The sequence below is a fragment of the Scyliorhinus torazame genome, chromosome 29, assembly GCF_047496885.1.
Source record: "Scyliorhinus torazame isolate Kashiwa2021f chromosome 29, sScyTor2.1, whole genome shotgun sequence".
NCBI classification, from domain to species: Eukaryota; Metazoa; Chordata; class Chondrichthyes; order Carcharhiniformes; family Scyliorhinidae; genus Scyliorhinus; species Scyliorhinus torazame.
This window is the reverse complement of record NC_092735.1, coordinates 26,901,106-26,927,806: the sequence shown is the minus strand read 5'-3', so window position 1 is coordinate 26,927,806 and position 26,701 is coordinate 26,901,106. Positions and strand designations below refer to the sequence as shown.

At 47.0% G+C, this 26,701-nt stretch overlaps 1 protein-coding gene across 2 annotated transcripts in view; it reads right to left on the bottom strand.

Moving 5' to 3' along the window:
* The window catches only part of LOC140403966 (DNA polymerase delta catalytic subunit-like), a 306,416-nt gene that overhangs the window by 8,323 nt on the left and 271,392 nt on the right, over positions 1 to 26,701 (bottom strand). For both annotated transcript variants that reach the window (XM_072492263.1, XM_072492264.1), the window contains exons 32-35: positions 20,590 to 20,722; positions 17,297 to 17,410; positions 9,930 to 9,982; positions 1,170 to 1,267 (exon numbers count right to left, since the gene is read on the bottom strand). In XM_072492263.1, the coding sequence (XP_072348364.1) occupies positions 1,170 to 1,267; positions 9,930 to 9,982; positions 17,297 to 17,410; positions 20,590 to 20,722 (398 nt within the window). The remainder of the gene's footprint in view (positions 1 to 1,169; positions 1,268 to 9,929; positions 9,983 to 17,296; positions 17,411 to 20,589; positions 20,723 to 26,701) is intronic.

Below are 26,701 nucleotides of genomic sequence, written 5' to 3'. Positions count from 1 at the left end.
GGGAAGATCTTATGAGGAAAGGCTGAGGGACTTGAGGCTGTTTTCGTTAGAGAGAAGAAGGTTAAGAGGTGACTTAATTGAGGCATACAAGATGATCAAAGGATTAGATAGGGTGGACAGTGAGAGCCTTTTTCCTCGGATGGCGATGGCTAGCATGAGGGGACATAGCTTTACATTGGGGGGAGATAGATATAGGACAGATGTCAGAGGTAGGTTCTTTACTCAAAGAGTAGTAAGGGCATGGAATGCCCTGCCTGCAACAGTAGTGGACTCGCCAACACGAAGGGCATTCAAATGGTCATTGGATAGACATATGGACGATAAGGGAATAGTGTAGATGGGCTTTAGAGTGGTTCCACAGGTCGGCGCAACATCGAGGGCCGAAGGGCCTGTACTGCGCTGTAATGTTCTATGTCCCACGACACAGAACCTTGAATGAAGAGTTGAGATTTCAAAACCCACCAAATTCCCCTGGCTGATGGGCAACAGCCAAAGACAGGATCAGACCGTCTTGTCACGTTCCACAATATCCTGCTAACAATCAACACTAGCCTTATACTTGGAGGGGCAGCTGGCACCCTGGGACTCATGCCACAGCAAGCCTTCAGGGGAGTGGGAGGAGAGTTGGGGTAAAATAAATAATCCATTCAGCACTGTCACTCGTTAAATCAAAAGAATAAAACTACACATTACATACAAGTGTTTTCTAGAGATTGGCCCTGGAGCAGTGTGGAGTGCCGGCATAAGAAATAAAAGGCACGGTAAACCATCACAAGAGGGAAAACATAACATACTGACGAGGTGAAGCCAAGCTTGGGTATTAAGGCCTGTACTGGTCGGAGGATCGGAAGGCTAGGCCTGTTCAAGGTTCTACAATTTTCAGCTCCAAGTAAGGTCATATTCAAGAGTCAGAACTGAAATGAAATGAAAATGAAAATCGCTTATTGTCACAAGTAGGCTTCAAATGAAGTTACTGTGAAAAGCCCCTAGTTGCCACATTCCGGCGCCTGTTCGGGGAGGCTGTTACGGGAATTGAACCGTGCTGCTGGCCTGCCTTGGTCTGCTTTCAAAGCTAACGATTTAGCCCTGTGCTAAACAGCACAGGGCTGGGGTCAACTGAGCAACGGTTGAGGGGCACCATCGGTGGGAGCGGAAAGGCCGTTGTTTACCTGGTACAAAGCACATCCTCGTGCAGGCTACCCTGACATCGCTGGCACTGTGTCCACAGACGGGAAAACTTCTCTTCCAGCAGCTTCAGCTGAGATATCTAAACGTGAGAAAAACATGAAGAGTTAGAAGAAAATGTAACAAAAAAGGATAACAGCAATAAAATACTGAAACACATGCCCGTGAACGTATACGGAGGACTGTATAAATACCAGCTTTACTCTTGTTAAGCATAAAGAAACACAACATATAAAATAGGAGGCGGCTATCCGGCCCTTCCAGCCTGTTTCGCCATTCAATATGATCATCAAACTCAGTAACCTGTTCCCGCTTTCCCCCCCCAAATTCTTTGATCCATAGAATATACAGTGCAGGAGGCCATTTGGCCCATTGAGTCTGCACCGACCCACTTAAGCCCTCACTTCCACTCTATCCCCGTAACCCAATAACCCCTCCTAACCATTTTGGTCACTAAGGGCAATTTTATCATAGCCAATCCACCTAACCTGCACATCTTTGGACTGTGGGAGGAAACCGGAGCACCCGGAGGAAACTCACACACACTGGGAGAACTTGCAGTCTTCCACAGACAGTGACCCAGCAGGGAATCGAAACTGGGACCCTGGCGTTGTGAAGCCACAGTGCAATCCATTTGTGCTACCGTGCTGCCAAGAGCTATATCTAACTGCTTCTTGAAAATGTACAATGTTTTGGCCTCAACTGCTTCTTGTGGTAGCGAATTCCACAGATTCACCACTCTCTGGGTGAAGAAACTTCTCCCCACCTCAGTCCTAAAAGGTTTACCACGTATCCTCAAAAAGTGACCGCTGGTTCTGGACTCCCGTCGCCATCGGGAACATCCTTCCTGTATCTACTCTGTCTAGTCCTGTGAGGATTGTTTGAGGAACCCCCACCCCGCCCCCATTCTTCTGAGCTCCAGCGAATATAATCCTAGCCAACTCAATCTCTGCCCCAATGTTAGCCCCGCCATCCCAGGGATCAGTCTGGTAAACTTTCTCTGCACACCCTCTATAGCAAGAACTTCCTTCCTCAGATAAGGAGACCAATATCCTAAGAGTCAAATCTTATTAGGAGTGAAAACCAGATATTAGCTTATCTGTGTATGTTAAAAATCACTTCAGGTCAACTTTCTCAATGTAGCGCCACCATTGGCGGGATGTCATAATTATCAACCAATACAATTAGTGACCAGTTTCCATTATAAAAGCGGACATGGCAACTTATGGAAATACAGAACCAAGGTCACAATAAATGACATTAATCTGGGGGTTGAATTGCATCCTTGCACCCTTGTTCAATTATGTCCTGCCACCCCCTCAACAGGATGTGAGCGCCACTGGCAAGGTCAGCATTTATTGTTCATCTCTAATTGCCCTTGCCCTTAAACAATTATTGTGTTTTTCCCCCAATGAAGGGGCAATTTAGTGTGACCAATCCACGTACCTTGCACATCTTTGGGTTGTGGGGGTGAGACTCATGCAGACACGGGGAGAATGTGCAAACTCCACACAGGCAGTGACCTGGGGCCAGGATCGAACCCGGGTCCTCAGCGTCACAGGCAGCAGCGCTAACCACTGCCCTACCGTGCCACCCTGTAATTTCAGCACACTTTTCAGTCAATCTTTAAAAATGGCGACATCAATATTTGCAATTCCATGTAATCTTGTCAACTGTCACGACATGATTGCTGGTTGTGGGCTTGAGGTGGCTCAATAGGTCTCTCGCCTGCCTCGATCGCCAGCTTGCATATTAAAAAAAAGGGGTAATTTTCTTGTCAAATCAAACGTGAAAAGGAACACAAGGATGACCCTGTATTAGAGTCTTATCTTTCAAAAGGCACTGTTGGTGTACCTACAACACATGGACTGCAGTGGCTCAAGAAGGCAGCTCTCCACCGCCTCCAAGGGCAACTGGGGATGGGCAATGAATGCTGGCCTAGCCATGGGTGCCCACATCTGATGAATGAATTTTATTAGAATTGCTGACGTGCCTACCATCCACTTCCCAGCACACTCTTCTCCAAGAGCAAGACAGGCAATCCATTATCTAAGGTCCCACGTGTGATGCGTTTGCTTACATGCAGTTTTTAATACGGAACCTCATAGAATTAGTGCCTCTGGAGTGAAGAATGTGTGTAATCTCAATACAACTTTATTTAAGTTGGCACTAACCGTTAGGAGGTCCAAGGTGAATTAAAGACAGGACAGGTGATAGGTAATGCATTCAAGGTTTCTTTTTCTAGTCTACAATATCATTTGAGCCCCTCACAGAGAGTGCAGTATTGCAAACACTCATTAAATATTTTGTCTAACTTCCATATCGTTAACTTACCACTTGCTCTGCTGCTTTCAATATATCACTGGAAGGCAGCGTTGAAATACGTGCCCCCCCCCCCCCAATCCCTGAGGCATAATCTGAAGATAGAGCTCAATGAACACATCACAAGTGGGCAGCTCGGTAGCACAGTGGTTAGCACAGTTGCCATAGCTCCAGGGTCCCAGGTTCGATTCCCGGCTTGGGTCACTGTCTGTGCGGAGTCTGCACGTTCTCCCCATGTCTGCGTGGGTTTCCTCCGGATGCTCCGGTTTCCTCCCACAGTCCAAAGATCTACAGGTTAAGTGGATTGATCATGCTAAATTGCCCTTAGTGTGCAAAAGGTGGGGTGGGTTACTGGGTTACGGGAATAGGGTGGAGGTGTGGGCTTGGGTAGGGTGCTCTTTCCAAGGGCCGGTGCAGACTCGATGGGCCAAAAGGCCTCCTTCTGCCCTGTAAATTCTATGAAATCTACGAACTGGAGACACGGTGTAGTGGTAATGTGTAGCTATTGCAAATGCTGTCCATGACAGTATTAGCAAGAGTGACCACCTCACAGTCCTTATGGATACCAAGTCCTGTCTTCGCATTGAGGCTAGCCTCCGATATGTTGTGTAGCAGCAGATGTAGCAACTCAAAACTGGGCATCCAGAAGGTGCTGAGCAGAACTGTATGCAACTACAGCCTATAACCTCATGGCCCAGCATATCCATCATTGCCACCAAGCTGGAAGGTCAACCCTGGTTCAATGAAGAGTGCAAGAGGGCATGCCAGGAGTAGCACCAAGAATACCAAAAAAATGAGGTGTCAACCTGGTGAAGCTACAAGACAGGACGACTTGCATGCCAGACTGCAGAAGCAGCATGCGATAGCTGGAGCTAAGTGATTCCACAACTAACAGATCAGATGCGAGCTCTACAGTCCTGCCACATTCAGCTGTGAATGTGAACAACTTATTGGAGGAGGAGGCTCCACAATAATCCCCAGCCTCAAATGATTGGGGAACCCAGTAAATCAGTGCCAAAGGTAAGGCTGGAGCTTTTAAAGCCACCTTCGACCCGAGTGGATGATCCGACTCAGTCTGTTGGGGTGTATTTAAACTAGTGTGGCAGGGAGATGGGATCCCAGGAGTAGGATCAGATAGGTCAAACTCCGATCAGGAAAATGGAAAATCAGAGCATTAGCTAGTGATGCATAAGATGTAGTGATAGACTTGGAATGACAGGAGAAGTAAAGCTTTAAAAGTGCTCAGCAAGGGAAAAGGAAAACTTTTTTGTACTTCAATAAAAAGTATTACAACACCAGGTTAAGCTCCAACAGGTTTATTTCGAATCACTAGCTTTCGGAGCGCAGCTCCTTCATCAGGCGAAATGGTTTCACCTGAGGAGGGAGCTGTACTCCGAAAGCTAGTGATTCGAAACAAACCTGTTGGACTTTAACCTGGTGTTGTAAGACTTCTTACTGTGCTCACCCCAGTCCAACACCGGCATCTCCACGTCATTTATACTTCAATGCAAGGAGTATGACAAACAAGGCAGATGAGTTAAGAACTCGGGTAGACACATGGCAGCAAGATGTCATTGCTAGAACGGAAACCTGGCTAAAGGAGGGGTAAAATTGACAGCTCAATATCCCTTGGTACAGAGTTTTCAGGACAGAGGGGGAGACAAAAAGGGAGGGGAGTAGCACTATTGGTTAAGGAATCAATTCCAGTTGTGAGAAGGGACGATATAATAAACGGGTCAACAAACGAGGCTTTATGGGTTGAACTTAAGAAATAAAAAAGGGGCAGTCACAGTAGTGGGAGTGTACTAGAGACCGTCACATAGTGAAAGGGAGATAGAAGATCAAATATGAAGGCAAATTTCTGCCTGTAAGAACAAGAGGACAATAATAGTAGGAGACTTTAACTATCCCAATATCAACTGGGAATCAAACAACATAAGGGGAACTAAGGGAGAAAAATTCATGCAGTGTGTCCAGGAAAATCTTTTCAACCAATTACTGACAAACTCAACGAGAGGAGATGCAATTCTAGACCTCGGCTTGGGGAACGAAGAAGGGCAAGTGGGTGGAGCGACAGTTGGCGACCATATCAGGGGTAGTGATCACAATTCAGTTAGATTCAGTATTACTGTGGAAAAGGGCAGAGATAAAGCAGGAGTAAAGATTCTGAACGAGGGGGAAGGCAAATTTAGTTGAAATAAGAAAGGTCTTGGCTGAGGTGGACTGGCCAGCACTACTGGAGGATAAATCAGTGGAAAACCAGTGGGAAACACTAAAAGGCGAGATCCTAAATGTACAAAGTAGAAAAGGCCCCTCCAAAAATAAGAGTGGTACTGCCAAATCTAGACCCTCCCTGGTTACCTAGAGGAATACAGGGGACGATTAAATAGAAAAAGAAAGCGTACGATAGACATAAAGAACTAAGCACTGCTGATAGCCTAGACAAGTATAGAAACTGCAGGGACAAAGGAAATCAAAGAGAGGGCATGAAAAAAGATTCACAAGTTAAAGAAAACCCAAAGATGTTTTACCAATATATTAACGGTAAAAGGTTAGTTAAGGAAAAAGTGGGACCTGTCAGAGATGAACTTGTGTGTGGAAGCAGAGGCAGTGGGAAGGGTTTGAAGTGAATATTTTGTTCTGTATTCACAAAGGAAATGGGTGATGCAGATATAGTAGTCCCGGAGGAACACAAGAGAGATACTGGATGGGATAATCATAAAGAGAGAGGAAGTACTCGAAGGATTGAAATCCTTGAAAGTTGATAAGTCGCCTTGGGCCAGATGGATGGTTTCCGAGGCTAGTGAAGGAGGTCAGGGAGGGGATAGCAGATGCACGGAGGATGATTTTTCCAATCCTTCTAGACACAGGGGAGGTTCCGGAGGATTGGAGAAATGCAAATGCGGTACCATTGTTTAAAAAGGATCGAAGGAAATGCCGAACAATTATAGGCCAGTTAGTCTTACAACAGTGGTGGGCAAATTAGTAGAATCAATCCTGAGAGATAGGATTAACTGTCACATAGAAAGGCATGGACTAGTCTGGGATAGTCAGCATGGATTTGTTAAAGGAAGGTCTTGCCTCACAAATTTGATCGAATTCTTTGAGGAAGTGACAAGAAGGGTTGATGAAGGTAGTAGAGTGGATGTGGTATACATGGATTTTAGCAAGGCAGATTGGTCAAGTAAAAGCCTATGGGATACAGAGCAATGTGGCAAACTGGATAAGAAATTGGCTTAGTAACAGGAAACAAAGGGTAATGGTCGATAGCTGCGCTTGCAATTGGAAAGTTGTTTCAAGTGGTGTTCCACAGGGCTCAGTGTTGGGACTCTTATTGTTGTGTTATATATTAACAATTTGGACGTGAACGTGGGAGCATGATTGGGAAATTTGCAGATTGACCTACTGGTTGACAGTGTAGAGGATAACTATAATCTTCAAAGCGATATAGATTGATTGGTGGAGTGGGCGATAAAGTGGCAGATGGAAGTTACCATAGAGAAGTATGAGGTCATGCATATAGGGAGGTCAAACAGTCGTAGGGAGTACACAATAAATGGAAATATACTAAGAGGGGTAGAGGAAGTGAGAGATCTTGGTGTACAGGTACACAGGTCCCTAAAGGCAGCAGTTCAAATAGACAAGGTTGTTAAGAAAGCATATGGAATGCTCTCCTTCAATGGCAGAGGTGTATAATATAAAAGAATAAAAGATATGTTAGAATTATATAAAACACTGGTGAGGCCACAACTGGAGTATTGTGGGTGGTTCTGGTTGCCACATTATAGGAAGGACGTTATTGCGCTGGACAGAGTGCAGAGGAGGTTTACAAGAAAGCTGTCAGAACTAGAAGTGTGGCTACAAGGAGAGATTGGATAGGTTGGGGTTATTTTCCTTGGAACAAAGGCTGAGGGGTGTCTTAATCGAGGTACCAAATTATGTGGGGAGGAGATAGAGTGGAAAGGATCAAATTATTTTCCTTGGTGGAGAATTTTAGAACCGGGGACATAGATTCAAGATAAGTGGCAGAAGGTGTGGAGGGGACATGAGGAAGAACGTTTTTTACGCAGAGGATAGTGGGAGTCTTGAACTCGCTGCCCGAGTTGGTGGTGGAGGCCAAGACCTTGAACTCTTTTAAAAGGTACCTGGATCTGCACCTTAAGTGCTGTGGATCGGTTGCAGGAAGGTGGGATTAGAAAGGACACCTAGGTGTCCTCATGCTGTCATGGACAAGGTGAGCTGAATTACCTCCTTCTGTGCTGTAACTTTTCTATGAATCCCCCGGAGGACAAATGCCAGTCTTCAGCAATCTCAATTCACTCCCATGTGATAGCAAGAAACGGCTGAAGGCACTGGATACTGCAAAGGCTATGGGCCCTGCCAGCATACCGGCAATAGTACTGAAGACTTGTGTTCCAAAACTAGCTGCAGGCCTAGCCAAGCTGTTCCAGTACAGCTGCAACACTGACATCCACCCAGCAAGGTGGAAAATTGCCCAGCTATGCCCTGTACACAAAAAGCAGGACTGTCCAACCCAACCCATCACGGACTCATCAGTCTACTCTCAATCATCCAAGTGAAGGAAAGTGCCTGCGGCAATGCCATCAAGCAGCAATTACTCAGCAATAACCTGCCCACTGATGCTCAATTTGGGTTCAGCTCCTGACTTCATTATAGCCTTGGTCCATACATAAGCAAAAGAACTCACCTCAGGAGGCGAAGTGAGAGTGATGGTCCTCGACATTAAGGCAGCAGTGCGCATCAAGGAGCCCTCACAAAACTGAAGTCAAGAGAATCTAGAGAAAACTCTCTACTGGTGGGAGTCCTAACTTTGTTGTAGGTCAGTCAACTCAGTCCCGAGACATCGCTGCAGGTATCCCTCAGGGTAGTATCCCAGGGCCTAGCCATCTTCAGGTGCTTCATCCGTGACCTTTTCTTCCATCAAAAAGATCAGAAGTGGCGAGGTTCGCTGATTATTGCACAATGTTCAGCATCATTTGCGACTTAGATCTGAAGCAGTGTGTGCCCAAGTGCAGAAAGCCCTGGACAATATTCAGGCTTGGGTGGATAAGTGGAAAGTAACATTTGTGTCACCCAAGTGCCAGGCAATGGCCATATCCCCATGACATTCAACGGCACTACCATCGCTGAATCTCCCATTTTCAACATCCTGGGTATTACCATTGACCATGAACTGACCACTGACCAGGGACTGAACCGAATCAGTAATATAAATATTGCGGCTGCAAGAGCAGGTCAGAGGCTGAGAATTCTGCAGAGAGTAACTCACCCCCAACTTTCCAATGCCTGTCCACCACCTACAAAGCACAAGTCAGGAATGCGATGAATACTCTCCACTTCCCTGGATGAGTGCAGCTCCAACAACACTCAACAAGCTTGACACCATCCATTTGATTGGCACCCCATCTACCACGCTCTTTTAAAAAAAAAAATTTAAAGTATCCAATTCATTTGTATTCCCAATTAAGGGGAAATTTAGCTTAGCCAATCCACCTACCCTGCACATCTTTGGGTTGTGGGGCGAGACCTCCGCAGACACGGAAGAACTTGAAAACTCCACATGTACAGTGACTCGGGGTCGGGGTCGAACCCGGGTTCTCGGCGCCATGAGGCAGCAGTGCTAACCACTGTGCCACCTGCAACATTCACTCCCTCTCCCGTTGCACAGTAGCAGCCATGTGTGGCATCTGCATGATGCACTGCAGCAACTCACCGAGGCTCCTTCCCAATCCTGACCTCTACCAGCTGGAAGGAGGGTGCAGCAGATACATTGGGGACACTGCCACCTGCACGTTCCACTCCCAAGTCACACAAAAATGAAAATGAAAAAATGAAAATCGCTTATTGTCACGAGTAGGCTTCAATGAAGTCACTGTGAAAAGCCCCTAGTCGCCACATTCCAGCGCCTGTTCGGGGAGGCTGGTACGGGAACAACATCCTGACTTGGGATTATATTGCTGTTCCTTCACTGTCACCGATGCAAAATCTTGGAACTCCCTTCCCACCAAGCCTGCTGTGGGTGCTCCTACAAGGTGTGGACTGCAGCGCTTCAAGGAAGCTCACCACTACCCTCTCAAGGTGAATTACTGCTGACCCTCTGGTCACTGACCCTTCTGTCACTGGAAACAGTTGTGATGTATTAATCAAATATATTTCTACAATCATTCATAACTTTGAACACTTCTATCAAATCGTCCTGTAACCTTTTTGTTAGTAAGGATCAACCCTAGCTTCTCCAGACAACTGAAGTTCCTCATGCCTGGTACCATTTCAGTAATATTTTCCTGCATCTTCTCTAAGGCTTGAAGTATGGTGCCCAGATTTGAAGATAAAATCAGAGATTCTACAAAGCATATGCCTTCCGACCCCAAAATAAACTATATAAATTATTGAAACCATACCTCCTTCTGATACAGCTCCGACTGGCGAGACTTGCAGTAACTGCAAACGGCACCTGAGGGAAAAGCAGAGGTTAAGATCGGCTTAAAATTGAAAGCTCCTTCCAGACAAATAGTGTACAATTATAAAGAGGGATGCAACAAAGATTTGAAACGTGCACACACTGTGATTAGGGCAAAGAGTGCTCACCACAAACAATAGTTGCAAATAGGAACAGTACGCCATTCAAACCTTTCAGCCTGTTCATGTACAATGACCAATTAAAGGGCAATTTAGTGACCAATCCATCCACCCTGCACATCTTTTTGGGTTTGTGGAGGTGAGACCACGAAGACGCGGGGAGAATGTGCAAACCCTACATGGACAGTGACCCGTGACCGGGATCGAACCTGGGTCCTCAATGCAGTTACCCTTTGTAGGGAATTAAATATACTTTAAAATTCTGACTGTTACGGGTGAGGCGTTTTCAGAACCCCAAAATGTATCATGGAGTTCAACCAACCTCTCCCGTTAATGTATTTGTTGCTTTTCCTAGCACACGGCTTGTTCCCTAGGTGTGGGATTACAATTATGGATAGGTGGGTTTTTAAACACAAAACAATGTTTAATCAACTTCACTGCAAACACAGACACTAACAAGCTCTTTTCCTCCAAACTGCAGCTCTCTGGAAACACACAGACACACACCAGCTCTTTTTCAAAACTGAAACTAAAAACTACCAAAATGGCTGATCTAAAGCCCAGCTCCCCCCACTCTCTGACATCACTGTTTTCTTACAGGTACATTGCTTAAACATCCATGTCTTAAAGGTACTCTCACATGACACTGACAAAGGATCGTTGACCAGAAATGTTAACTCTTTCTGTCTACACGGATGCTGCCTGATCTGCTGAACTTTAACAGCGCTTACTCTTTTTTTTTCAGATTTACAGCAAATTGCAGTATTTTGCTTTTATTGTTTAGGAAGAATTGGATCACCATTGGAAAAGGAAGGGGAGGAGACACCTCCAGCACAGTGCAGGCGATGCAGACTTAATAACGCCTTCTATAGTGCAATATCTATGATTCTTTAAGCATCTTAAAATAAAATACACACTGCATTAGCATCAAAGAGAGAAAAGCTAGGTTATCTAGATGGTAATAGTCACCCAAATATTAACTTATTATTGCCTCTTTTGAGTGCTGATTGATGTTTTTTTTTCCAACTCTATCATCATAAATGGAATGTGGGATCTGGCAAAGCCAGAGTTTATTGCCCAAATCGAACTGCCTTTGAAAGTCGTCTTTTTTGTATTGCTGTTAGTGTAGGTACGCCCACAGTACATTTAGGTAAGCTGTTCAAGGATTTTGATCCAGCAATGAATTATTCATGTACACCTCGATCAGGTTGCCCCTCGGTTTTCTCTGCTCCAACGAAAAAAGCAGGGTAGCATAGTGGTTAGCACTATGGCTTCACAGCGCTAGGGTCCCAGGTTAGATTCCCGGATTGGGTCACTGTCTGTGCGGAGTCTGCACATTTTCCCCGTGTCTGCGTGGGTTTCCTCCAGATGCTCCGGTTTCATCCCACAAGTCACGAAAGACGTGCTATTAGGTAATTTGGACATTCTGAATTCTCCCTCCGTGTACCCGAACAGGCGCCGGAATGTGGCGACTAGGGGATTTTCACAGTAACTTCATTGCAGTGTTCATGTAAGCCTACTTGTGACAATACAGATTATTATATCTTTCCAAGTCAGCATGGTGTATGGCTTGGAGGGGAATTTGCAGGTGGCGGTGTGCCCAAGCAACTGCTGCTCATCATACTCGGTGGCAGAGGTTGAGGGTTTGGAAAGTCATGTTGAAGGAGGTCTTTCGGAGTTGCTGCAGTGCAACCTGTTTACAGTGTAGCCACAGCATGCTGACGCTGGTGTGAGTGTGCGTGCAAGGTAGCGAATGGGGCGTCCATCAACCTTTGTCCTCGATGGTGTCAGATTTATTGGTTGTTGGAGCTGCAGTCAATCATTCAGCGAAGTGGAGAGTATTCCATCAACTCCTGACTTGTAGATGGTGGAAAAACCTTGGGGAATCAGCTGGCTCATCACCGCAGATTACCCTTTCTCTGACCTGCTCTGGTGTGTGTGTGTCTCTTTATTTCCCCTTCTAGTCTTTATCCCTCCTTCTATTCATACGGTTCCTTGCTCAGCTACAGCTCCACTGACGCCCCTTCGCTCCCTTGAAGTGAAAGGTAACAAAATGAATCAGGCGTTTGAAGAAAAAGGGTAAGGACATGCCTGATTTTCATTGTTCTGCTGCTACTGGCCATGACTTCTAGGGCCAAAGCTCTAGAAAAATGAGAGCTGCTCTCCGAATGGGCTAACCTGGCAACTTCCACATAGCTGAAGCACAAAGTTCCTTCATTAAAAACCACCAGAACCATTTTAAAAAATTGGTACAATGCAGACTTCCTGTTGTTTTGGAGTAGGATAATTATGTTCACAACTGAAGCTAATGGGTTAAATAGTCCAATTTTGCTGCACTGTTGTGTATGTGACAATGCAGCAAATTCGGTGCTACATCATTTAATTTTAAAAGTTGTTCTTTATCAGCCAGTATATGAGCAGCATGGTAGCATAGTGGTTAGCACGATTGCTTCACAGCTCTAGGTTCCCAGGTTCGATTCCGGCCTCGGGTGACTGTCTGTGCGGAATCTGCAGGTTCTTCCCGTGTCTGCGCGGGTTTCCTCCGGGTGCTCCGGTTTCCTCCCACAGTCCAAAGATGTGCAGGTTAGGCGGACTGACCATGCTAAATTGCCCTTGGTGTCCAAAAGGGTTAGGTGGGGTTACTGGGATAGTGTGGCGGTGTGGGCTTAAGTAGGATGTTCCTTCCCGGGGCCAGTGCAGACACGATGGGCCAAATGGCCTCCTTCTGCACTGTACGTTCTATGATTTCCAAGCTTAATCGCTATTCGGGGCAGAAGCACGGACATGAGATGAGGGAGGGTTTAATCTTTGTTGTTACGCTTATCAGGGTTAGCTAAACTAAGATGTTACTTGGGCAAGGTTCCAGAATCTATGGGGCTGCCCCTCCAGCAAGAGAAGATTGGGGTGGAAAAAAATTGCAAGAATAGCAGAGCTGACTAAATGGCCCCTTGAGCTTGCTCTGCATTCAAGATCTACTTCACCTCCACATTTCCCATCCTATCCCTCAACTCCCTTCATACCCAAACATCTAAGTCTCTCAGTCTTGAACATGTGCAATGACTTAAGCACCCACAGCCCTCAGTCAAGCCAAGGGAATTTCAAAGATTCAGGCCTGGGTAAATGAATTTCTCCTCACCCAGCTCGACACGACGAGCTGCTTATCCAGGGACCATGATTCCTAGATTGAGACTCTCCAGACGGAGGAATCTGCCTCAAGCTTCTACCCCACCCAGCTGGGAATAGATTAAGGGATCTGCACCATGCTGCAACACTCCAATGGGCAGTAACATATGGATGCACGTACACAAATTCTACCTAGCTTGGTGTCATGACAACTGGGCAAGCTTACCTTGGAAGAGGTGGAAAGGTACCTTGGATCATGAGATAGGGACACAAATGAAAAAAAGGAGAATGATTGAAAATAAAAATCAGAACAGGATAATCAAAACAGAAAGGAGAAGAGAAAAGAAAGAAGGGCAGAGAATGAAAAAAAAAATTTGGCTGCAGATGTTGCGTAGTTCGGGCGACGGCAGGCCACAACAAATATGGTTCAAATAAAACCGCTTACTATAACGCCAGTAAGCACAGCACAGTCCGCAGCGTGATTGCCATGTCTAGTTTTTTAAAAAAGAAAGGCCCCCTTCGCACATACTGCCAACCCCCCCTCCATTTGCAATCCCATGATGTCGTGTCAGGAGGGGCTGAGTGATACTGGAAAAGTAGCTACAAGAATGAGGAACTGGTTAGGTCTACTCTGACCACGGGAAATGAGAGGGAGACTGAAGGAGGCTTTGGGCTGTAAGCAGTCTATTCTCGAATAAGGGAAACTCCAGACCGACTGCTCAGGAGGATTGAGGGCTTCAGCAGGGGAGGCAAGTTTGGCTGGGGGGGCGGGTTGGTGTGGAAAGAGATAGTTGCAAGAGCATGTTCAAATGTTATTAATTTATCCCCCTTCATTTCTGACGCCGCCAAATCTTGCCCACGGATCAGTTCAATGGGCAGTGTCCACTCTCCCGTAACTCACCCGGAGTGGCCATTCTTCATATGTGACGGTAAACAGCAGGCAACAACTCAGCAGACTGTGACCATTTTAGAGGCCAGTTGTCCGGTTTACACTCCAGTTCAATCTCGCCCTCACCCAGCACACACACACACACACACACACACACAATCACTTTGCAATTAGTACACCAAGGGAGGAAGAGGGTAGCGTAGTGGTATTGTCACTGGACTCGTTATCTAGAGACCCAGGGTAATGCTCCTGCACTTGGGTTTAAATCCCACCAGGACAAGTTGTGAAATTTGCACTTCTTATGATGACCATGAAACCATTGTCGTACAAAACCCACCTGGTTCACTAATGTCCCTTAGAAATATGCCTAACTCCTTACCTGGTCTGGCCTACATGTGACTCCAGGACCACAGCAATGTGGTTGACTCTTAAATGTCCTCAAATATGGTCTGGTAAACTACTCCGTTCAGGGGCAATTAGGGACGGGCAATAAATGCAGCCTCAGCCACATCCCTTGAACCAATAAATCAGTGTAGTTGAAAGGGACAACCGTCATCTCGAGACTGCATCACAAATGCCTGAATGCTGTGCAGCAGCAGCTGAATGCACCCTCTGCTGCTAACAGGCCATCACGGATCAGCGGTTTGACATGCACCAGGAAACCAGACGCAGCGATATACCCAATCAAGGAAGATCACCAATGACCAGATTATGCCAAGTTTGCCCTGCCATAATATAGCACGCACTCTACATGAGGTAGAGTCAGGCCATTTGCTTCCAAATATTCACCTGGCAGTTAATCTTGCAGAGCAAGGCCAGTAGCGCGGGTTCGATTCCCGTACCAGCCTCCCCGAACAGGTGCCGGAATGTGGCGACTAGGGGCTTTTCACAGTAACTTCATTAAAGCCTACTTGTGACAATAAGCGATTATTATTATAATCTATAACTAGTTGCAGAAAGAGACAGAGTCAGGAAGACTCATGGATCTATTTTTTTTGCTTCCGTTGCTGTGTTTTGTGTATTCCACCTCTCTCATGTTGCAAATCATTCACTACATTCACCATTAATTTCAATTATTCCCATAGCGACAACATCTGGTGGGGTGTCGGATTTCTCGAGTGAAACAAAATGTTTCCAATATATATATATGTTTAAATTATTTTTTTTCCAATTAAGGGGCGACTTTTCATTTTTCATTTAATTTCATTTCATTTAGCGTGGCCAATCCACCTAACCTGCACATCTTTGGGTTGTGTGGGCGAAACCCATGCAGACATGGGGAGAAATGTGCAAACTCCACACAGACAATGACCCAGGGCCGGGATAAAACCCGGGTCCTCAGCGCCGTGAGGCAGCAATGCTAACCACTGTCAATTCTCAAATATATTAATTACAGAACGCTATCTTGAAATTAAATTTGGGTGGGCATTATATGCTGCATGTTGGGCTTCCGATAAAGTTTTAAAACAATTTTGGCCCAGAGAGAGATAGAAGCTCAGGGACATAGCATGTGCTAAATCATGCCAAAGCAAGTCAGGGAGGGACTTGAGAGAGATCTGCGAAGCTCAACGCCGGTCACACAGAGATGACAGGGCACCAGTCAGCAATGATGCCAGCATGCTGAAGCAATATAGTTCACGATTCCTGGGATGGCAGGATTGCTGGACAAGGAGAGATTGGTCGACTGGGCCTATATTTACTGGAATTTACAAGAATGAATGAGAGAGGATCACACTGAAACACAAAATCCTGACAGACTGGATGCAGGGGTGCGCTTACCTTTGGCTGGGGAGCCTAGAACAAGGGGGTCACAGTCTCAGGATACGGGGTAGACCCTTTAGGACTGAGGTGAGGAGAAACCTCTTCACTGAGAGGGTGATGAACCTGTGGAATTCTCTACTACAGGAGGCTGTGGAGGCCAAGTCACTGTACATATTTGAGGAAACAGATACATTTCTAGACCAGAAGGCTTCAAGAGATACGGGGAGAGCACAGGAGTGGTGTCGAGATAGGTGATCATATTGAAAGGTGGAGCAAGCTCAAAGGGCCGAATGGCCTCCTCCTGCTCCTACGTTTCTATGTCTGGTTCGGCTCCAATTTCAACTCTGGGTTGAGTGCTCGTTCCATGGGCACAGGGAGATATCGAAACCTTGGAAGTTGCGCAGAAGGGGCCACTGTGCTGATCTTTCATGTCAAAGGACTGGCTTTAAAGGAAACGTTACAAAAATCCAAACTGGCTCAGCCTTTAAAGAAGATAATGAGGCAACCCCTAGTGAGCTGCTGAGAGGGTGGTTGTTTAGCGGGTGCAGTGGTACTCAAGGTCCTCACTATCTCACCCCCTCTAAATCAGATCATAAAATACAACTGTAAACCCGCGGAAGTCTGACTGATGAAACCTCCCACTTATGCTGCAAAACGTTTAATTCTACCACTCTCCCACTCGATACCCACACCACTGAAACAAAAGCTGGATATCTCCCTTTCCCTTTGACTCCAATTCTAAATTATTGCAATTTCTTTTTAAAAAGGTGGCAGGTGTGGTTCAAGCTTGATTCATGGGGATCCAACTAAGGCACAAGATTAGTCGATAGATGCTGAATGACTTGGACCCTCTCCCTACCATGCGTGTTCAGAAGAGGTCTCTTCCAAAAGACAAGGAAGCTCATATTATACCAACGCATCACCAAAACTTCCAAAAAGATGGATATATACGGCATGGTAGCTTAGTGATTAGCATTGTTGCTCCACAGCACCAGGGTCCCGGGTTTGATTCCTGGCATGTGCGGCGTCTGCACGTTCTCCCCGTGTCTGCGTGGGTTTCCTCCGGGTGCCCCGGTTTCCTCCCGCAATCCCGAAAGACGAGCTTGTTAGGTGAATTGGACATTCTGAATTCTCCCTCTGTGTACCCAAATAGGCTCCGGAGTGTGGCGACTAGGGGCTATTCACAGCAACTTCATTGCAGTGTTAATGTAAGCCTACTTGTGACAATAAAGATTATTATATTCACACTGCCAATAGAGGAAGCAAACTTCACATCACGTTAACCAAAATACTCCCAGAGCAAAGAGGACCTTGGCCAAACATCTGGGTTAGATTTAACAAGTTCGAGAGTCACTCAACTCACTAAAACACACTTTCCTGCGTATAAAACAGCTATTAATCCCGACGTTCCCTTACCGTCATCGTTCAGCACAGCTTTGCATCCTATGCATGTGTTTCTTTTCTTTGCAAAGGCCATGAGTCCACCCACCTTTGACGTCAGCACAGTCTTGCATCTTGTGTGTTCTCCCTCTAGAACAAATTTTAAAAAATAATTATAACTCAGACACAACACACATACACAAATTCAGCAAGCAGGACATGTAGCTAGTTCCTTTCAAGTGAAATCCTTATTTATGAATGCTTTTTTCTTAAAACTGTTTGGTGGATAAATGCACAACTCTGCCCTGTGGTCAAAAACCTAGGGTAGCAGGGTGTGCTACCATTCATCTAAGTGCTCCAGAGGGAGAAAGAAAACATTTACAAGTTGAAAAAAAAGATTTTTTTAAAAAAACTTTCCAGTTCCGGGGTAATTTAGCGTGGCCAATCCACCTACCCTGCACAGCTTCAGGTTGCGGGTGAGAGACTCACGTAGACATGGGGAGAATGTGCAAACTCCACACGGACAGTGACCCAGGGGCCGGGATTGAACCCGGGTCCTCGGCGGCGTGAGGCAGCAGCGCTAACCGCTGCACCGCCAGAGCATTCCCACGTTTGATCGCTTTCCATAATTTCAGATGGAAGTGACCATGTGTGAAACCCAGGTGAGGACAGATTAAGACCCCAGTTAAAAAACTTACTAATGGGGTGGCATGGTGGAGTCAGGTACAATATGTACCATAAGTCAAACCCAGCATCACTCAGTGCCTTAAAAAAGAAAATTGCTTATCCTCCGTTCAGAAGGGGGGGGGGGGGGGGGGTGTATGTAGAACAGCAGATTCCTCATTGGGTGTCATCCTTAGTGAGCAAGAATTTATGATTGGCAGAAACTGTCCCACTTTTTGTTCACCGAGTGACCTCATGAAGTACAAGGGAAACTCAAACATATAGAGCAGGCATTGTCAAACTCGGGGGCGCAACCCGTGGGTGTGTCACGGGCGGGTGTCGGGAGGGTCGCGGCACTCCCGATCGCGCAAATCGACGTTATTTATTTGTAAAATATTTTTATTCTCCATTTTCACATTTTCTTCAGAATTTACACCCGACCAACAAGCAGTAAACGGTAACAAATACAAAGTCAATCCCCTTATCAACAACAACGGTCCCATCCTCCCACCACCCCAAACAACGGCCCACCTGACAATATAAGCATCAAATAAAACAAACCCTCCCACGGTGGGAAAAATAAACGAAACAAAAAGAAAAAGGAATCAGGAATTGCCTATGGTCACCATTGACCTATAGAGTCCACACCCCCCAACATTCAATGCCATCCAATCCCCGAAAGAGTACCGTAAATGACACCCATGAATTGTAAACCCCACCACCCCCTCCCCGACTCCTCCCCTCCACTTCCTCTTATAAAACTCCTGCTCCCAACCTCTGTTCCTTCCCCCCAACTTTCCACCCCGGCTAGACTCATCGGAACCTGTTCTGCCAGGCTCCGATGGCCGCAGCCGCTCCCTCCACCTCACTCCCGTTCACTGGCCGGCTTAAACCGGCCAGCGTGGAGGCCCCTGCCCGGGTCTCCTTCCCCCTTGCCCGGTCCCAGGAAAACCAAGAAATCCCCTTTAGCACACAAACCCTGTACATCCAAGCCCCAAAGAGCCATCATTGCAAATGAAAGCCCCATCTCTTTCCTTGTCCAAATATATACAGCGTCGATTCATTTAGTACATATACCAACACCGTAAAGTCCTGATGTATGTGTATACCAGCTCCCGCTTCTGCTTTGCCCAGCACAGGACCTTCTCCTTCACACTGTACCTACGAAAACACAGTCACTACTCTTGGCGGCTCACTCTCCTTTAGCACAGGCCTCCACGACCGATGAGCCCGATCCAGTTCATATCAGGAGGGATCATCCCCCTCCCCCAATAGCTTCGCCAACATAGTGGCAAAATACTCAGTCGGCTTCAGGCCTTCCACTCCTTCGGGCAGACCCACAATCCTCAGATTTTGTAGCCTGGATCTGTTTTCTAAGTCGTCCATTTTGGCTCGCAGACCCTTGTTGATCTCTATCACCTTCGGCATCTCCTTCCCCATTGAGGTAAGTTGATCACTGTGCTGCAATAATGTCTCTTCCACTTCCTTCAGCGCCTCACCTTGCTCCCGCATCTCCGCCACTGCGCTCAGTACTGCCACCCTCACCGCCTCCTCCACCAGCACTTTCAATACCGCCCCCATCTCCTTCCTCATCGCCTCCATGTGTTTTGTGAACTGCCTTTCGAGTACCATGGAGGTCGGGGAGGGGGGTGGGATTTACAATTCATGGGTGTCATTTCTTCAGCCGTGGGCAATGCGGCCTCCCCTGGTGCCCCAGCCTCCCCTTTTCTTGCTGTCCCCGTGGTGACCTTTCCACTCCCTGATGGACGTTCAGCCGCTTTTTTCACGGCCCTTTTTCGAAAAAAACGTATTTTCGACATTTCCCTTCACTGTGCCTTCTCCCTGCTTATGCCGCCTCCGTTGCCCCTGGGACCGGGCGTTAAACCCCGAAAATTCCGTTCCCGAACGGGAGCCCTCCAATGTGCGGCTGCCTCCCTCCCGCCGTCCCAAATCGACGTTATTAACAGCCGGCTGCAAGCGGCCTTCAAAATGGCCGCGAACATGGGGGGGGAAAAAAGCGGACGCTCTGCGGATGCGTCCCCGATCATCGGCGCGCGCGCGCAGAGCAGGCGCTTTAAAAAAAAAAACTTGTTTTACAAGTTCGGGGGGGGTTATTCATTTATGCAGAACTTTGGACAGATGGAGACGCCATACTTTCCGACGCCGTAAGGCTTCACCTTCATCCAACAGGTTCCATTGGAGGAGCGTGTAGGAGGGCCAAAGGGACCCAAAACCATTTCCTCCATTTTTGTCAGCAGCAAACAAGGTAAGAGAAAATGGTGGGTCGGGTTGGCCGGCGCGGGTCGCAAAGGTCGGCCGGCGGGGGTCGCGAAGTTCGGCTGGCGCGGGTCACAAAGGTCAGCCGGCGCGGGTCGCGAAGGTCAGCCGGCTGGGAAAAATGGGTCCCCAGAAAAAAAAGTTTGAAGAACACTAATATAGGGGGCGGGGACTATAGAGAACAGCAGACTGGAATTAGCAATTACATTTATGCTTTGTATGCATTGGATTTACAACGACACCATTGAAATGCTTTGGTGTTGTACTTCCAAAACTAATCGAACAGTTGTCCCTTCACTCTGAATAATTCTATATCAGAAAGATATAATTCCTCAGTGGAACTGGTTGCTGTACCAGAGTTTAAGGCTTCTAGACTTGGGTTTACTCACTCAGGAGCACAGTTTCTGCCTTGGCCTCTCCCAAGATGGGCTCGAAGATTCTCAGGAGTGGTTTTGCAAGTTGCTGCTCCAGATAATATTGCGTATCAATTGGAATGTTGTTCTCCAGAACATAGATTGGATCCTTGAGAGAGAGAGAAAGAGAGAGGGGGTATGGTGGGAATAAAGACATTAGTAAACTGGAAAGAAACTTTTACAGTAGAAAGCTTAAAAGAAATTATATGGCTTGACTCAACCGTTCAAAAGTATCAAGTCAGAATGAAACTAAGCAACCAAGAGGTTTGCTCTGGGGTCTATGCCAGCCAGAAGTGTCAGGGAAACAGTGGACGTAGCTCAACTGATCTGCATCCCTAAATAGGGTGCGTTTGCAGAGAGAGAAAAAAAAAAGAGTACGAGGAATCATAGAATTTACAGTGCAGAAGGAGGCCATTCGGCCCATCGAGTCGGCACCGGCCCTTGGAAAAAGCACCCTACTTAAATCCACACCTCCACCCTATCCCTGTAACCCAACCTATCCTTTTTGGACATTCAGGGCAATTTAACATGGCCTAACCTGCACATCTTTGGAAGGGGTGGAAACCAGAGCAAACCCACGCAGACACGGGGAGAACGTGCAGACTCCGCACAGACAGTGACCCGGGCCGGGAATCGAACCTGCCCCCCGGGGGGGGGGGGGGGGGGGGGGGGGGGGTGAGTGAGAGAGAGAGAGAGAGGAGAGAGAGAGAGAGAGAGAGAGAGAGAGAGAGAGAGAGAGAGAGAGAGAGAGAGAAGGAGGAGAGAGAGAGAGATAGATTCCTTCTAGCGCTGCCAAACTTGCTGATTACTGGGCGGCCAATGCGGAGGTGTTGGGATGGTGTGGGGTTAAAAACATGCAGGCAGCTCCGGCAGCATTTTAATTTGGGGGCAGCCTCACACGTGTGCCAGCCGCCTGTTTGAGCCGGCATGGCTGAATGGCACATTTGGTGCATGAGAAGAGAAAGAGCTGGAGAGAGTGGGTGATTTATTCCTGGAGGGGCGGTTTGCCAGCTTGGAGGAATTGAAGGAGAGATTTGGGCTGTCAGGCTCGGGCATGTTTAGGTACCTTCAGGTACGGAGCTTTGTTAAGAGATTCTTGGATTTCCCGGTGGTGCCGCCATCCTCCTTGTTGGCGAGAATTCTCTCCTGTTCAGGATAGAAGGAGGGCAGTCCGGCATGTATGAGCAGATTGTAGGGGAAGAGTTGAGTTTGATTGAAGGGGTGAAGGCTAAATGGGTGGAGGCTAAATGGGTGGAGAAATTGGAGCCAATACTGGAGTAGGAGGTATGGAGTGAGGCGTTGCGGAACGTGAATGCCACGTTGTCGCGTGCGACATTGAGGCTGATCCTGCTAAAGGTAGAGTTTCGAGCGCACCTCACGAAGGCTGGGATGAGTCCTTTTTTTGAAGGAATGGAGGATAGGTTGGGGAGGACCACACACCACACACACACACGTTCTGGTCCTGTTCCAAGCTGGTGAGTTTCTTTTCTATAAATTTAGAGTACCCAATTCTTTTTTCCCCCCCCCCAATTAAGGGCCAATTTAGTGTGGCCAATCCACCTGCCCCGCACATCTTTTGGGTTGTGTGGGTGAGACCCACGTAGACACTGGGAGAATGTGTAAACTCCATACGGGCAGTGACCCGGGGCTGGGTTTGACCCCGGGTTCTCGGTGCCGTGAGGCAGCAGTGCTAACCACTGCGCCACCGTACTAGTGGGGGCATGGAATGCACTGCCTGTGGAAGTAGTTGAGTCGGAAACATTAGGGACCTTCAAGCAGCTATTGGATAGGTACATGGATTACGGTAAAATGATATAGTGTAGATTTATTTGTTCTTAAGGGCAGCACGGTAGCATTGTGGATAGCACAATTGCTTCACAGCTCCATGGTCCCAGGTTCGATTCCGGCTTGGGTCATTGTCTGTGCGGAGTCTGCACGTCCTCCCCGTGTCTGCGTGGGTTTCCTCCGGGTGCTCCGGTTGCCTCCCACAGTCCAAAGATGTGCGGGTTAGGTGAATTGGCCAATGATAAATTGCCCTTAATGTCCAAATTGCCCTTGGTGTTGGGTGGAGGTGTTGAGTTTGGGTAGGGTGCTCTTTCCAAGAGCCGGTGCAGACTCAAAGGGCCGAATGGCCTCCTTCTGCACTGTAAATTCAATGATAATCTATGATTAATCTAGGACAAAGGTTCGGCACAACATCGTGGGCCGAAGGGCCTGTTCTGTGCTGTATTTTCTATGTTCTATGTTCTATGTACCCTTTTGGAGGTCTCTTTTTAGCACCATGTTGGTGCTAAATATTGAGCTAGAGACCTGTCCTTTTGTTGGCTATCTTTGGGGTTTCAGATGTGCTGGAGCTGCGGATGGGGGCGGGAGCCTTTCATTGCCTTTGCCTCATTGGTGGCGCAAAGTAGATCCTGTTGGGGTGCAGGCTGGTAACGCTGCCGAGTGCTTCGATGTGGCTAGGAGATCTAATGGACTTTCTGCACCTCGAGACGGTCAAATAGACCATGAGGGGGTCGATTGAAGAGTTCTAGCAGAGATGGCGGCCGTTTATATTGTATTTCAGAGAGTTGGTCACTGTTACCTGTTAGAGGGGGGATCGGGGATCGCTTTTTTCCTTTCTGCCCCGACGGTCTGAGTTCTTGCCGGGGCGCAAGTCCACATAACCACCGCCCCCCGTTAACTCGTCGTCTTACATGGGGAATGTCAGCAGCCTATCAGTGGCAAGGGGTATCACACTGAAGCCTGATCTCAGCTAACATGTATACTTTCCAAAGAAGATGCCAAATAACAAATAAAAGGGGAGATCCTCAGATGGATTCCCCAGTCCCACCACTAATTGCTGCCCAAGTGACATCAGCTTTTCTTTTATTCTTTCCTGGGATGTGTGCGTCACTGGCAAGGCCGGCATTTGCTGCCCATTCCCAATTATCCTCACGGCAGTGGCTGGCTCCGCAAAGATCGTGGATTAAAGCTGGAGCCTTTTAACCTTTCTTCATAAGCTGGGCCTTCAGAGTAGCCAAACAATTCTATGCGCAGCGGTTAGCACTGTTGCTTCACAGCACTAGGTTCCCAGGTTCGATTCACGGCTTGGGTAACTGTCTGTGCCGAGTCTGCACGTTCTCCCCGTGTCTGCGTGGGTTTCCTCCGGGTGCTCCGGTTTCCTCCCCCAGTCCAAAGATGTGCAGGTGCGGCCCTGAGTGTCCAAAAAGGATAGGTTGGATTACTGGGATAGGGTTCGATTCCTGGCATATGCGGAGTCTGCACGGGTTTCTTCCGGGTGCTCCGGTTTCCTCCCGCAATCCCGAAAGACGTGCTTGTTAGGTGAATTGGGCATTCCAAATTCTCCCTCTGTGTACCCGAACAGGCGCCGGAGTGTGGGGACAAGGGGCTTTGCAGTGTTAATGTAATCCTATTTGTGACAATAAAGATGATAATCTTAATCAATTGTACTTATAATTACCACATATTCACAAATACACAAATACTCTTTTTGCTTGATCCTTCTCCCAAACACCACTATTAAAAGAAATATTAAATTAGTACCTTAGAAGTGTGTAACTCACATAACTCTGTTGCAACAATATAGCATAGCACTCCCCGACAATTCCTCCGCATGAGCTCTTAAACAGCTGTTAAGGACATTTGGTGGTAAAGGTTTTTATGCGAAAGGAATTTCCGTAGTCTCAATCCAGCTACCAATAGACATGGACCCTCAGTGAAAAACCAATTGGCAAGCTCACCGAGGAGTGACAGGATGCCTGAACTGGGAAGCGGCAAACTCTGGGGTAGGGACACTTCTGAGAATGGGGCAAGGAGACAAAACTGGGGCAGAGGAAAGGGAGCCCTGCTCTGCATTAGTCCATGCTATATCCAACCATGGGAGTGCTCAAACTGAAAAAGTCATCATAGGATCAAACAGTACAGAAGAAGGCATGCAGCAATCATGCTCTTCGAAAGAGCCATAGCAGACCAAGGTAGGCCAGCAGGTTTCAATTTCCGTACCAGCCTCCCCGAACAGGCACCGGAATGTGGCGACTAGGGGCTTTTCACAGTAACTTCATTTGAAGCCTACTTGTGACAATAAGCGACTTTCATTTCATTTTTTCATTTCATGTATTCCCACTACCTCTACTCTTTTCCCATAGCCTTAAAAATGTTTTCTTTGAGTATATATCCAATTTTTCTTTGAAAGTTACTCCTGAATTTTTATTCACCACCCTAACAGGTAATCCATCCAGGCTGTCATCACTCACTGTTTTCAGGGGAGGTGGTGGCTGATGCGACCATCAATTCACTGAGAGACACGTTGAGAAGTAAACCGTGGTTTTAATCAACTTACAACTGAGCCTGCCTGTGACCGGTACAACAATGAATGCGGCCCCGCAGGTCAGCTGCCTTTATACTTCCTGTAAGGGGTGGAGCCATGGGCGAGCCCGTACATGCCCCGACATATCCCCCTGTGGGTGAAGCCGTACAATGGCCCATAGGTGGAGCCCACAGGGTTAAACACATAACGTAACACGCTACAGCAGTAACATGATATCACAGTGCACTGGTGAATTAACAGTAGTTCCATTCACCACAGTGGCGCAGTGATATTGTCACTGCACTAGTCAACTAGAGACCCAGAGTAATGTTCTGGGGACCCAGGTTCAAATCCCGCCACTGCAAATGGTGAAATTTGAATTAAATAAAAAATTCTGAAATTAAAAGTCCATGAAATTGTTGTAGATTGTCGTAAAAACCCATCTGGTTCACTAATATCCTTTAGGGAAGGAAATCTGTCGTCCTTACCCGGTCTGGCCTACACGTGACTCCAGACCCATAGCAGTGCGGTTGACTCTGAACTGTCCCGTCCCCCCCCCCACCCCCCTCTCCAAGGGCAATTAGGGATGGGCAATAAATGCTGGCACAGCCTGCGGCACCCACGTCCCATGAACGAATACATTTAAAAAAAAATCTCATTGCCCCTCCAGTTTCTTTGCTAATTATCTTAAATCCGTGTCCCTGGTTATTGATCCTTCTGCTAGCGTAAACGGTTTCACTTCAAAACGTCTATTAAAAAGAGTGTCAGAACTAGTTTAAAAAAAGGCTTTTTTCTTTTTAGTAAGTACTAGCTTGCTGCAATGGACAACAAAGCACAGCTCCCTTGTGGTTTGTCGCTGGCTGCTGATTCTTTGCCTTATTAGGTTTTATAGATATGGGCATCCCCCTACACTACTGTAGGATGGGAAACACACCTGATACAACACAAACACCAAAACCACTCAACTTTCTCTTTGAGCCGAGGAAGTTAAGTGATCAATTAAATGTGTACAGAAAATAAGGAAATACTTTCACAAAACTGAAAAAAAGAGAACAAGTGCTCAAAGGCTCACTTCCCCAATCACTACATGGCTGATACCACAATGGGGAGGGTTCCCAAAAACACTCTCAGAAGGCAGTCACTAACTTCAACTTCTCTCGCATTCACCTAAATGCTATGGCATCCCTTTTGGAAAGGCTGGGTAGGTGATAGGTGGGAACAGGAAAACAAAATCTCTGATTGCACGTTTCGGTGGACTGGCTTCGCAAGCAGTGCAGAATGAGCAGGTAGAAGCATTGAGGGATCACCTCAGTGAAGGAATTTTTACCAGGCTTCTCTATTGCAGAGAGACAGAGAGAGAGAGCTATTGCTGGTCAAATGAAGCATCCACCAGCTAGGAAGAGGGAAAATCAGCCAGGACATCAGCTGACATCTGTTAACCTCTGCTGAAAAGTGTGGCATCCATATACAACTTAGGCAGGAGAGGACCAGGCACTCTATATGGTTGAATGGCCTGCCAACTGTTCCAAGAACCCATTTTATTTGGGTACTGGTGGCAGCAGGTGTCTATGAACCCCAAATGGGTAGAAAATTGAAAAGAAAAAAAAAAAGGGTGGGACTCATTAGCTTTCACAAAAAAAACAACCACTGTAGATGCATTTTGTACAGTTCCTCCAACTGCAGCTTTGTTTACAACTCCCTCTGCGTTTCCCGATATAAAAAAGGTACGGAATTAGAAACTGAAATATAGGAAAAAGACAGCACACTATGCAACATACA